This window comes from Equus caballus, chromosome 1 (assembly GCF_041296265.1).
Source record: "Equus caballus isolate H_3958 breed thoroughbred chromosome 1, TB-T2T, whole genome shotgun sequence".
NCBI lineage: Eukaryota > Metazoa > Chordata > Mammalia > Perissodactyla > Equidae > Equus > Equus caballus.
In genome coordinates, this window is record NC_091684.1 from 128718799 (window position 1) to 128732897 (window position 14099).

At 42.5% G+C, this 14099-nt stretch overlaps 1 protein-coding gene across 3 annotated transcripts in view; it reads right to left on the reverse strand.

The window, feature by feature from the left end:
• TBC1D2B (TBC1 domain family member 2B) overlaps positions 1 to 14099 on the reverse strand; it is an 84795-nt gene that overhangs the window by 26119 nt on the left and 44577 nt on the right. For all 3 annotated transcript variants that reach the window (XM_023652517.2, XM_070232624.1, XM_005602868.4), the window contains exons 4-6: positions 7409 to 7572; positions 4048 to 4280; positions 2940 to 3335 (exon numbers count right to left, since the gene is read on the reverse strand). In XM_023652517.2, the coding sequence (XP_023508285.1) occupies positions 2940 to 3335; positions 4048 to 4280; positions 7409 to 7572 (793 nt within the window). The remainder of the gene's footprint in view (positions 1 to 2939; positions 3336 to 4047; positions 4281 to 7408; positions 7573 to 14099) is intronic.

The following is a 14099-nucleotide window of genomic DNA, read 5'->3' on the forward strand; positions in this document are numbered from 1 at the left end:
TGGTTATGACAGCTCCAAGGGCAGGCCAGGAGTAGTCAAGAAAGGCACTGACTCTTGTGCTGTCACAGGACAGAGACTGGTCACTCCCCAAAGATGTGTCTGGAGATGTGCCCCAATCTCCAAACTAGAAACCATCATGGGGGTACACAATTTCCCCTACAAATTACAGAAGAACTGAAAATGTTTCAACGGTCCTTTTAACTGCTAACATGTATGGAACACTTGCTATGGGTTACAGGTGCCCCATGCTAGGCACATAAGATTCTTAATTTCATTTAAACCTCACAACTCTTAGGCAGCCACTCTCTGCATCCCCATTTCCTAAGTGAAGAATTGAGCCATAGGGAGACTGCACAACTACTAAGCGTCAGGGCTGGGAAACAGACCTCTAGAGCCAGGCCTGCTGGGCTCTTGGCCCCAGGTGCTTGGCCCCCCAACTCCCACTGAGCTCTGATATGCATCACACCTGCCCAATCACAAGATATCCAATTTCAAAGCCCAAAGGACTTCCCTTTCTGATCCAAATCATGATGTTCTCCATTCTCCTGGCATCTTAAATACCACAGAATTTATCAGAATCTCAAAATACCACAGAAACAGAAAATGGCCATGTATTAGACCAAAAAAGAAATGTTAGCAAACTCCAAAAAGCAGAAATCTTTACAAGCCATGTACACTTATTATAAAGCAAGAAACAGCATAGTAACAGTAACCATAAAAAAGGATAGCTCCCCCCAACCAATATACACCTAGACGTTTTTTTCCCCACCTAGATATTTTAAATTTGGGGTCAAAGGAAGAAATATGGAAACACAAAGCGAAAGGCAGAGAAGTAAGAACAGACCCCCTTCTGTCCACAGCTCTCCCTCCAGCCTTTCTTCAGTTCTCCCACTGCCACTGTGGAGGCGGCGTGGGTTAGGTGTGAATGCCTTCTGCACGGCTGAGGGGATGCCCCTACACTGGTAGTAACAGGCATCAGGCACAGCAATGTCAGAAAACATGAGGTCAGGACCCAGGCAGGACTCACCTATCCCACTCAGAACCCACAGGCCACAGGTAGGTCCCTTAACAACCATTCTGCCTCTTCATAAGCTATGTCACCACTTAACCTGACTGTTGTGGAATTTTGGAGCTACAGGATTTAAAAGTGTAAAGTTGAGAAATGCTGGAGAAAAAAATGTGACTGATTTAAAACCACCCACCCATTATGCTGCAAAAAGACAAGGGTGAAAAGTCTAATTCTGATCAACTCTGTTAGCTGTCTCCAAAAGGAGTTGTATAGAGCCACAACAACAAAGTGACACACTTTCCCCACACACCCAGGCTCGGCTTCCTGTAAAAACTTGCTCCATGTGCTTCCCCCACTGCCCAGCCTTGCGCACTGCAACCTGGGAACCAAAAGCCCCAGCGTCAGTCTCTAAACACTACAAAAATAGACATCCTTGCAAAATATCAATTTCAGTTGACATTAAATAAGTAGTTGTAACATGGTGTATTACTGATGGGATGTATACTTAGGGTCAGGCATATTCCAGGTTTTATATATAAACAAAACTGACTTTTACTGGCAATACTAACCAAGACCTCTTTTTTTTTTTAAACATGGCTATTTTTGTACTGGATATGATTATAAAGTAATGAGATCTGGTTTTTTGTTGGTTTTGTTGCCCTCATGGCTTTTCTCACTAACCAGTCCTTCTGGCCTCACACATCGACTGGGTGTCGTCACTGACAAGTGGTCACTATGGAGACCACATACACATTACAAGTTACACATTACAAGAGGTTTCCATTATTCCAGTGTTTCTAACTGCCATTGTGGAATTACTTTAAGGCTCCACACATCCATCATTTAGTCATCCTGCTCACTGACACTGCATGAGAGGTACTGCTGGGCGTGAAGTAAGTGCTCAGTAATGAACTCAACGGGAGCCAATCTTTGCCCTTAAAGGATGAACTGCATTTGGGGGGGGCGGGCGGGCGGCAAACACCCCTGTGTCAAATTATTTGCAAAAAGAGGGTAGTCAGGTGAGGAGGCCATGGGGCTAGGTGGGACCTACAGCTACAGACCTGTTTGGGGTCAGCTAGTGTCAATTGGGCTAAACCCAATGTCTCATGTCCTAGGAGACACTTCACCCAGAACTTCTCCAACTCAAGAATTGGTGGCAGCAGGACTTCTACAACCCTGTGGCCTGGCTGACAATGGCCCAAGGCCATTCAGCTCTATACTCAGGATTGGCAGGCTTTCCCACAGGCACAAAGAGTCAGACTGCCCCTGCCTCCTACAAAAGCTGTGTGCTCCTCCTACCTCATCAGCTGGTCACCATTCCAGAGAGTCACCTCTCTGCAGGAACCAGCCTCCCACCCCTGGGGCCAGCCGACTGGGAGGGGAGCTCTGCCCTCCCTTCTCACAATGTCAGGACCCTCCCAGTTTGGGTGCAGGGGACACCGACTCTGAGCAGGCCCTCTTCCCAGGCCTGCCTGACAGCCGGGGTCTACTTTCCCAGCTGACCCCACACAAGCTGTTGGGAACAATGATCCCTCACCTGGCCCCCATTAGGTCCTGAGGCAGGCTGTGTAAATGATGCTGGTGGGTGCATCCATGCACAGAGGGAACAGCCTTACTAGGTCACATGGAATAATGAAACCCTAAAGATATATAAGTAGAGAAGTCTCTGCTACATGAAAGCAAGGGATGGGAAAGAGCTGAAACTGTTTTGAGGAACGGCAGTATGGCTGGACTTGGACTGTCATTGTCCAAGGAAGTTTCTTAGAAAACTAATAATTATGTGACTACAAGTACTGTTGTACAGCTGTTCTGCTATCACGTCAAATTAGCTCCCTGAGACCAGCAGCTCTAGAGTGACACCAGCAGACAGACTATTAACAGGCTTTTGGATTTCTCGTCACAGTAATCAGGGCCCACGCCCTGTACTTACTTTCAGCCTGTCCAGTTCTAGCTGGTCCCTGCCGGAGGGGGCGGCCAAGGGGGAGCCAGGTGCTGAGGTGGGAGAAGACACACTGCCCTCGCACTCGCTGAGCTGCCGCGAGAGCTTTATGATGACCTCATCCTTGGCTTGGATGGTCTCCATCAGCATCCCCAGCTGCTCATTGAGCTCGCCCACTTTGCTCTTCAGAGTTCTCACTTCCTGCTGAAGACTCTCTTTTTCCAGGTTGAACCTCTCAAGCTGGCTGGTGAGGCCCAGAATCTGGTCATCCTTTTGGTGCAGAAGTTCAAGAGTGTCCTTTGGGATCCCCTCACAGAGTCGGCTGCTCGTGAAGTACTTGTCGTACTGTGACGACCGCACGGTCTGCTGCAGCAGCCGCACGAGCTCCTGGGAGCCAGAGGAGGACGGAGTGAAGGGTAAGGAGTGCCAGGGAGAGGAGGAAAGCAGAAATTGTGACAACTCTACCTGGAACAATCACTGGAATTTGAGGAAATGAAGAAACTTTACTGGAAACATTTTAATACTGAACTTGCTCTTGAAGGATCTCAAAAATAGAGGAAAAAAAATTTACTCCATAAAGACTGTCTGTAGAGAACAATAACAGGAAAGAGGAAACAACAAGCACACATACTGTAATTAGCAATGCTTCCCTGTAAATGTTCATGCATACTAAAAAACCTGAGCTCTAAAATTCACTGGCCTGCTGAGCAATTCAGTGTAATTAGATCTAACTAGCACAGATGGAAACTGCATTGCTGAACAGGATGTAGAACCTCTTTAAACAAGTGTTAATGGACTCTGGGCTGAAGCTATGTTCAAAGAGACTTAATGTGAGGGCAGCGGGGGGCATGGTGCAGACCACACCCTCCCCTGACCCACTTTGAGGGTCTTCATTCTCCTTGGAAACTCAAATGTCACTGAACAAACGATCAAGCAGAGCAGCAGGGCCTGGGATGGTGGCCACAGAAACATAAAACTTTCAGGGGAAGAGTACCTTCTGGGAAATAAAGGATTCAGAAACACGAAAGCCAGGCTTTGCTCCTCAGGTCCCTGGGCTGCTGATACGGGATAGGACAGAAACGTGAAGAAGAAAAGTTACCTTCTGACTCGACAGGTCTTTCTTTAACCGGTCCAGCTCTTCCTGCTGGTTCTGGACCTGCAGCTGCATTTCGGAGATGGGCTTGCTGGTGCTGCCACTGCCCGAGGTCCCCTCAGCTGAAGGGTCACCACTACTGTGACGATTTTTGTACGATCCAATCATGTCTTTCAAAGGGCGCTTTCCTTTGTAGGGAATGCGTCCAAAATCAAAGGGAAATCCTGAGCCAGTTACTCCTACATAAAAACAAAACTTGATCTTTAAGTACAGGCTAACTCTGCCCTTAGGAAACTGTAACACACAGAAGCATCTCAACTACCAGCCTCCAAGGAGTTCTGCATTCATCACCTAGAGGACATGGGCAGGGAGATGCCTCTCTGCGCCCACCTCATTCTCAATAATAACAAGTCTAAAATCAGATGACTCTCCCCACTGGCTCCTTCCTTATAAAACTCTACCATGTGATCATTCCAAAAGAAAACCTTCTATTGGATTGCTCAATCTTTGCTTTAAAACAAATGAAAAAAGGTAGACTGGTACATTGGCACTAATTAGGAATTTATTACAAAATGGTACCATAGTTCTCTAAAAATGCTTTTGTAATGCTAGGTTTATTTTCCAAAATCTATTCACAAAAGCTCACTATTAAACCCATATGTTCACATCACCATTTTTCCATTTCAGGTATTTTCAGGACCAAACAGAACAGACACAGGCCAGGGAAGAACATGGGTGCTCCAAGCTCCCACAGCATCCTGAAAAACCACATCCCTTCCCCCAGGGCATCTTATTGAGGATGGGCCCCCACCTACGAAGTTAGACAGTATAGGTTCCAAGGGCAGGACTTAAAGACATACTAGGAATCCTTAATTTCTGTTAATCTGTCCTTAGTTAAAAAAACAAAAAAGCATCCAAATGTATGTTTTCTTAATTGTAAACACATATTTTAAAGCATGATGGTATTCCCTTCCTTAAAAATGGGTATTTAAAAATATTCAGGGATCCAAATAAATTTTAGCGTAGATGAATTCAAATATATATTCAAAACATACAGAGGAGACACAAGAGTACATATAGACAGATTCCATTTATATAAAGTAAGAAAACACAAAATAAATCTCTGCTGTTCAGAGTCAGGACAGTGGTTGTCCCTGGGGCAAGGGGGTAGTGACTGGAAGGGGGTCTGGGAATGGAGGCGCCTCCTGAAGTGCTGGGATTGTCTGTTTCTTGAAGTAACTGGAGGTACATGGGTGTGTTCACTTTGTGAAAACCCATCAAGCTACACATTTCTGATTGGAGGACTTTTCTGTATGTTAAACTTCGATTCAAAAGTTTACTTAAGGGGCTGGCCCTGTGGCCAAGTGGCTAAGCTCACGTGCTCTGCTTCGGCGGCCCAGGGTTTCACCACTTCAGATCCTGGGTGCACACATGGCACCGCTCATCAGGCCACACTGAGGTGGTGTCCCACATAGCACAACCAGAGGTACTCACAACTAGAATATACAACTATGTACCGGGGGGCTTTGGGGAAAAGAAAGAAAACAAAAAAAAAGTTTACTTAAAAATAGAGGGAAAAAAATAAAAAGAAGGGTAGTCCATTCCCCATAAATATAACACAGACTAAAAACTGGCGGGGTGATTCTTGGGGCCATTAAAGGAAACATCCATGAATCAAGCAAGATCAAAGTCCAGAGACATCTTTGTCCCTCCATGTCTTTCACACAGGCTCCCCTCTCAAAGGGATCAGGGGCTGGGCAGAGGCTGAGAAGGCTGCTCCATCAAGAAACTGTCCAGGGTGCTAGGAGTTTCTTGCCTTTCCCAAGTTTCTGAGCCTTTCTCATTCCTCCTTCCCAATCTTGTTCACATTTATCCCTTCCATTTCATTCCTCCAGTCTCCACAGGAAGTCAGAGCCAACAATGCTTATCTTCAATAATTCAAATCCCCAGCCCAAATCCCTCTGCCTCCAGAAGGCATTCCCAGTTCACAATGAGCCCCTCTCCTGGGTCCTCCCACTGGCTCTGCCATGCATTACTTAATGAAGCATACTCGGCTTGGCCACATTTTACACCAGGTCACACTGGATGGCAGGGTTCCATACTACGATCCCGTGGAACAGAAGTAGGCTTCCCCTTAAAGCAAGTCATGGCAGTCCTTTCCCAGGGGACAGAAAAAATACTTCCTTTAGTAAATACTCTCCCAGTAAAGACTTCCTAAAACCCTGCCTCCTACTCCTGCCAATCTGTGCTAGAATCAAGCATAAGGCAGAATTTCAAAATTATTTATTGTTATTTTACATTTAAAACATCAATACAGGGGCCGGCCCAGTGGTGCAGCGGTTAAGGTCACACGTTCCGCTTCTTAGCGGCCCGGGGTTTGCCAGTTAGGAGCCCGGGTGCGGACGCGGCACTGCTTGGCAAAAGCCATGCTGTGGTAGGCGTCCCATGTATAAAGTAGAGGAAGATGGGCATGGATGTTAGCTCAGGGCCAGTCTTCCTCAGCAAAAAAAGGAGGATTGGCAGTAGTAAGCTCAGGGCTAATCTTCCTCAAAAAAACAAAACAAAACAAAACAAAGCAACCATCAATACTCCCTCAATGGATCAATGGATATAGCACCAAGAATGGCTGCTAAACACATCAGGCAAAAGGCCGATGGAGAACTGTATGAATGGATCAGGCTGACAACCCTAAATCCTGATTGATCTTAATACCACAAAAAGAGAGAAAACCAGACACGACGTGATTCTAGATGTGATGCAACAGGAAATACACAGCACCCCTACGCCCCTGCCCAAAAAAAGTACTCTTATCATAATTAAAAGTTAACCTTGAATCTGGGCAGGCCTCTGTTCTATCGACCAGTATACAGGAAAGACAGCGATGAAGGAGGATGTTAAGCTGACCCCAGAGAAGTACAATTAGCAAAATCTGGAACGTGGGAAATTCCTTGGCACAGAGACTCTGTTTCTTCAACAAGCATGGCAAGAGAAAGGAAGACAAAAACAGAGCAGGGAGCTGTTCGGACTGAAAGATCTAAGAAGACACAGCACCTAAATACACCTGCAGGCCTCGTAAGCCCCTCATCTGAACAGGCTGACTGTACACAGACATTTATGGAACAATTGGGGAATTCGATAATAAAGAAATAATAAAAAATAAAAATAACTGTCCACAGACTGGACAATTATTTATTCCTTGTTACATCTAATTTTTCAAGCCTTCGTGTTTTATCTCCCACAAAGAGAATGCAACTCCCATTGGGCCTTATGCTTCTAGAAATACCTACTACCAAAGGGTCTGCTACATCACTGGTGAGTAACAGATAGTAGTGGAGAGAATGACAGACAACGGGAGCCCTGTCTATACCTCTGTTTCCTTCAGGGATTGGCTTCTTCCTTTCTTCCTGTACCACAGACTCTTCCAGGTCCTTAGGGCTTGGGTCTAAAAGCTCCCACTCTTCATTGGTATAAAACACGCTCTTCCGACTTTCGTTATGTCCTCTTCCAGGACGGAAAGAAGACATTGAATTTCTAGTGGGCAAAAAGGAAATGCGTTATTTTTTAAAAACTGTAACAGAAAACAATTTCACATATATAGGGTTGGCAAAAATTAAAAGATGTGATAATATCAATTGTTGGTGAGGATATGGAGAAATGGGAACTTTTCAACATTGCTGGTGGGAGTATAAATTGGTACTATTATCATGGAGATTATCTCAGCAATATACAGTTCAGTGAAGAGGTGCCTGCCCTAAGACCCAGCATTTCCTAAACAAATTCTGGACATGTGCACAAGGAGACACAAATGAGGACATCCACTGCAGCACTATTCATATTAGCAAAGAAAAAAAAAGCGACAGGTATCATATGGATAAATATTTTTTTAATGCTGAATGAAAAAAGGAAGAAAACTGAAGAATGACATGACATTGTTTTAAATCTTCAAGATAATACTAGTAATAGATATTATCTATTGATATACACATAAGTAGTAAAACTTTTAAAAAATCCAAACATCAATGATAATTATCAAATACAGAATATTGCTTACCTCTGTAAAGGGCAAGAAAAGAATGGAATCATGGAAAATAGAGGACTTGAAATGTATCTGTAATGTTTCATTTTTTTAAAAGTGTATCAGACTCTTACTGTTTGCAGATGACATGATTTTATATATAGAAAACCCTAAAGAATACACTGGAAAATTATTAGAAATTATCAACAACTACAGAAAAGTAGCAGGGCACAAAATCAACTTACAAAAATCAGTTGCATTGCCATACTGTAATAACAAACTAACACAAAGATAACTCAAGAATACAATCCCATTTACAACCACAACAAAAAGAATAAAATATCTGGGAATAAATTTAACCGAGGAGGTAAAAAAACCTATACAATGAAAACTATGAGACATTACTGAAAGAAATCGATGATGACATAAAGAAACGGAAAGATATTCCACGCACATGGACTGGAAGAATAAACATAGTGAAAATGTCCATTGTACCTAAAGCAATCTACAGATTCATGCAATCCCAATGACATTCTTCATGGAAATAGAACAAAGATTCTAAAATTCACATGGGGTAATGAAAGACCCCGAATAGCTAAAGCAATCCTGAGAAAAAAGAACAAAGCTGGAGGCATCACAATCCCTGATTTCAAAATATACCACAAAGCTACAGTAATCAAAACAGCATGGAACTGGTACAAAAGCAGACACACAGATCAATGGAACAGAATTGAAAGCCCAGAAATAAAACCACACATCTGGGGCTGGCCCCGTGCCTGAGTGGTTAAGTCCGTGTGCTCCCGTCAGCAGCCCAGGGTTCATCAGTTTGGATCCTGGGCACAGACCTAGCATCACTCATCAAGCCACGCTGTGGTGGCATCCCACGTAGAAGAACTAGAATGACTTACAACTAGGATATACAACTATGTACTGGGGCTTTGGGGAGAGAAAAAAAAGAGGAAGATTGGCAACAGATGTTAGCTCAGGGCCAATCTTCCTCACCAACAAGCATAAAAAAAAACCCCCACATCTACAGATAGCTAATCAAGGAGCTAAGAACATACAATGGAGAAAGAAAAGTCTCTTCAGTACATGGTGTTGGGAAAACTGGACAGCCACATGCAAAAGAATGAAAGTAGACCATTATCTTTCCCCATACACAAAAATTAACTCAAAATGGATCAAAGACGTGAAGGTAAGACGTGAAACCATGAAACTCCTAGAAGAAAATACAGGCAGTACACTCTTTGACGTCAGTCTTAGAAGGATCTTTTCAAATACCATGTCTACTCTGGCAAGGGAAACAAGAAAAAATAAACAAATGAGACTTCATCAGATTCAAGAGCTCCTGCAAGGCAAAGGAAACCATGAATAACACGAAAAGACAACCCACCAACTGGGAGAAAATATTTGCAAATCATATATCTGACAAGGGGTTAACCTCCAAAATAGATAAAGAACTCACACAGAGTGACATCAGCATCATGGCAGAGTAGACTTGCCCGGGACTCTCTCCCTTCCAACATACAATGAAAAGGGACATCCGTACTCCAACAGAAGACATCCTAACAACACAAAACCTCAGAGAGACATGCAGCCACACGACAGAGGGCAGAGAGGCTAGAGACCCCCTCGGATGAGCTGGAATGGGGTAAGAGAGAACTTCGCTCCCTCCCCTAAAGACTGTGATCACTGCTGCGGGAGGCTCCATGAGGGAAGGAGTCGGGGAGGGGTTGCTTGTTTGCGGGATCACCCAGGACCCTCAAGTGCCCTTGCAGCCTAGAGGGAAGCCTTCTAACAGGGCAAAAGCTTTCGTGTGGGGGTGACCTCATCAAGCCAAGACCCCAGGACCCCAGATAGCAAGAGCTGATGGAGAAATCCTGGAGTGCATGCTCACCCCACCTGTTCAGCACAGCTCCAGCCCCTGGGATCTCAGCTGAAGGCAGAGGGCTCAGAATATGTGGCTCTCAACCCCCACCCAGTGGGGACAGGCTGTACCTGCAACCGAATAATATCAGAAGGAGAAAGACCTGACCTTCCAACATCAGATGCTACACCAAATCTCCAGATCAGAGAGAAAATGACAAGCACCAGAACTTAGTCCAGAGGACACAGAAATATGTAAGCTAAACAACAATGAATTCAAAATAGCTATCATCAAAAAACTCAACGAGGTAAAAAGAGAATATAAACAATTCAATGAGTTCAGGAGCTACTTCCCAAAAGAGATTGAAACTATAAAGAAGAACCAATCAAAAATATTAGAGATGAAGGACATGATGGAAGAGATAAAACAAAATACGGATTCCCTGAATGCTCGAGTGGACATCATAGAGGAGCGTATCACCATAATGGAAGACAGATGTTGAAATGCTCCAGACAGAGGACAGAGAACTAAGACTAAAAAGAAATGAAGAAAGTCTCCGAGAAATATCCAACTCAATGAGGAAATGCAACATAAGAATTATAGGTATCCCAGAAAGTGAAGAGAAGGAGAATGGAGCAGAAAGCACGCTCAAAGAAATAATAGCAGAGAACTTCCCAAACCTAGGGAAAGAGAAGCAAATATGTGTGGAAGAAGCTTCCAGATCTCCTAGATTTGTTAATGTAAAAAGACCTACTGCAAGGCATATAGTAGTAAAACTGGCAAAAACGAATGACAAAGAAAGAATACTCAGGGCAGCAAGGGAGAAGAAAATAACTACAAAGGAACCCCCATCAGGCTTTCAACGGATTTCTCTGCAGAAACCTTAAAAGCGAGGAGAGAATGGAACGACATATTCAAAACTTTCAAAGACAAGAATCTTCAGCCAAGAATACTCTATCCAGCAAAAATATCCTTCAGATACGAGGGAGAAATTAAATCTTTTCCAGACAAACAAAAGCTAAGGGACTTTGTAGCCATGAGACACCCCCCCTCCCCCCAACAAGAAATCCTCAAGAAGGCCCTCATACCTGAAAAAACAAAAAAAGCTAGAAAGGGGTCACAAAACTCAGAGTAAGGAGATAAATAGGTCGACAGAATCAGAATAGGATAGCAAATATTCAAGCTTAATGCCTGGGGACAGTTTCCAGGCCACGGTGCAGGAAGGTGGATTCCAGGTGGAGTTCTGCCATGAGTTGATAAGACAGAGTTGGGAGTCCCAAGGCAGGTGGAGTTCACAGGGCATAGTACTGGAGAGAAGAGAGCTGTACAGAGAGGTGCAGAGATAGCCAAGGTTCCCCAACTCTTGGGGAACTATGGTTTCCTAAGTCTCCAGCTGAGAATTATCAGGCTTGTGCAGAAGAAAGCTACCCAAGAAAAGGAAAGAACCACCTGAGAGAGGCAGAAGGAACAATCCCTGAGGCTCAGCAGGATTAGTGTCTAGTTCCACTAGCCAGAATGGAAAACCTCATATGTCATGGAGCATCAGATAGAGCACTCAGAAAAAGGCTACTAACATTATCCCTAGACTAAAGGCTGTTCTCATCCCACCTAAAAAAGCTTAAAAGAGAAATTCAAAAGCATCAAACTGTTTCTGAGTAATTAAACTACATTCCAGGACAAAGCTAAAGAATATTTATAGGAATACAAAAAAAATTAGTACTCAGAAAGGTAAAACTCACGCTATCAGCCATTCAATAAAAAATTACCAGGCATGAAAAGTAGGAAAATACAACTCATTACAAGGAGAGAAATTAATAAACAGAAACAGACCCAGAAATGACAAATGTTAAGTAGTAGTTAAAAGTTATAATTGTTTCACCACGTTTAAGACACTAGAAGAAAGACTAAACCTGTTAAATAGAGACACGGGAGATGTTTTAAAAAATCCAAATCAAAACTTCCAGAAATAAAATGCAACGTCTATGATGAAAATACCCTGTATGGGGTTAACAGCAGATCAGACATTGCATAAAGAGAGATTAGTGAACTTGACGACATTGCAATAGAAACTATCCAAAATGAAACGAGAGAAAAAAGCCAACAGAAATGAAGTAAGGCAGGAAGGATCAATGAGCCATGGGACAATGTTAAGCTTGTAATAATGTCAATGATGGGTGCCAAGAAACTCAATGGGGAAAAGACAGCCTTTTGAAAGAGCAGTATTAGAACTGGTTATCCGTATGAAAAAAAAATGAACTTCAACCGTTACCTCACACCAAACATAAAAATTAACTCAAAATATATACATGACCAAAAGGTAAGAGCTAAAATCACTAATCTTCTAAAGGAAAACATGGGAGAAAATATTTGTAATATTGGGTTAGGCAAAGATTTCCTAAACAGAACACAAAAAGCACAATCTATAAACGATTAAAATGATAAAATGATAAAATCTTTTTATCAAGATTAAAAGTTTCTCTTCTTTGAAAAATATTTGCAAAACACAAATCTGAGAAAAGCTTGTATTCAGAAGATATAAAGAACTCCTACAACTCAATAATAAGAGGACAAACACCACAATTAAAAAATGAGTAAAAAATTTGAACTATTCTTCAAAGAATATATGCAAATGGCCAATAAGCACATGAAAAGATACTCAACATCACTAGTCATCAGGGAAATGCATCTTAAAACCAAAATGAACCACACCCACCACAATGGCTAAAGTTAAAAACACTGGCAATGCCAAGTGTTGAGAAGGATACAGAGCAACTGGAACTGTCATGTACTGCTAATAGGAATGCAGAATGGTGCAACCACCTTGGAAAACAGCATGGCAGCATCTTATAAAGTTGAATATACACTTAACTAAATGACACAGCAATCCAAATCCCTGGTATTTACCCAAAAGAAGTAAAAACATATGTCTACACGTAGGAAGTGTAAGTGATTATTCATAGCAGCATTATTCATACAAACTGGATACAACCCAAAAATCCATGAACTGGTGAACAGATAACCAAATTGTGATATATCCAATACTCACTGCATATCATGCAGCAATAAAAAGGAATGCAATATGAAAACACTCAACAATATAGATGAGTCTCAAAAACATTACCCTAAGTGAAAGAAGACAAATAGAAAAGACTACATACCGTATGATTCCATTTATATGAAATTCTTTAAAAGGCAAAGCCACAGTGACAGAAAGCAGATGAGAGGTTGTCTGGGACCAGGGGTTAGGGGAAGGGACCAACTGCAAAGGAGCATGAGCAAACTTTGTAGGGTGACTGAAATGCTCCATAACTCAACTATGGAGGTGTTTATGTGACTATGGCTAATTTCTAAAATTCATCCACCTATACACCTAACATAGGTGAATTTATTGGAGGTAAATTATACCTCAATAAGGTTATTAAAATAAACAAACAAAAAGGAGGAAGAAATGTGCATCATTTGGTCTTTCCTGAGGTCGACAAAAGGTAAGGGCAAAAGGCAGCTTCATCTCTAGTGTGAGCCAGGCATTCTCATGTAAAATAGTCATTTCCCAATGTTTATGTTTTTTAAAGCATGATTTTTTCCCTTATTTAAATTTCATTAAAGTGCTTTAAAAATTTGGAAGAATGCAGAGAAATTACTTAAGACACTTTATGTTCCCATCAGTCTATCACAATACACGAATGGATGACTTTTTGCTAATTGTTTTAACGAGGAGTCACCAGGAACCTGGCAATTATACCTGCTTATATGTTTATACCTGAGATATGTTTTCTTACAGCTTATTTACTTGGGACCAAGAGGGAGGAGGCAAATAAACAATGTAAAGCATCTTACACGTGCTATTTATTTTCCAAGTCTCTTCTAGAGTCTGGCAACTTCATAGAAAACTGCATAGCAGGATTCTAGTCAACTCCCCACCATAACCCAATGAGCAAGACAGTGTTGTGGCAACGTCTGATTTCACAAAAATTATAGAATTGTGAGGAAAGCTATTTCAAAATAGTTGCTCCGGAAGAAAAAGAAACTCTCACAAATGCCTGACATACTTTTGCTCATTTCTTTGACACAAGTGGTCCCTTACTTCGCTGAGCACTGAAACCACTGGGCCCATTACACTATAAAGCAGCAGTGGCCCTGCTTAAGGCAGGGTCTCTGAGCAGCCTTCACTCACAT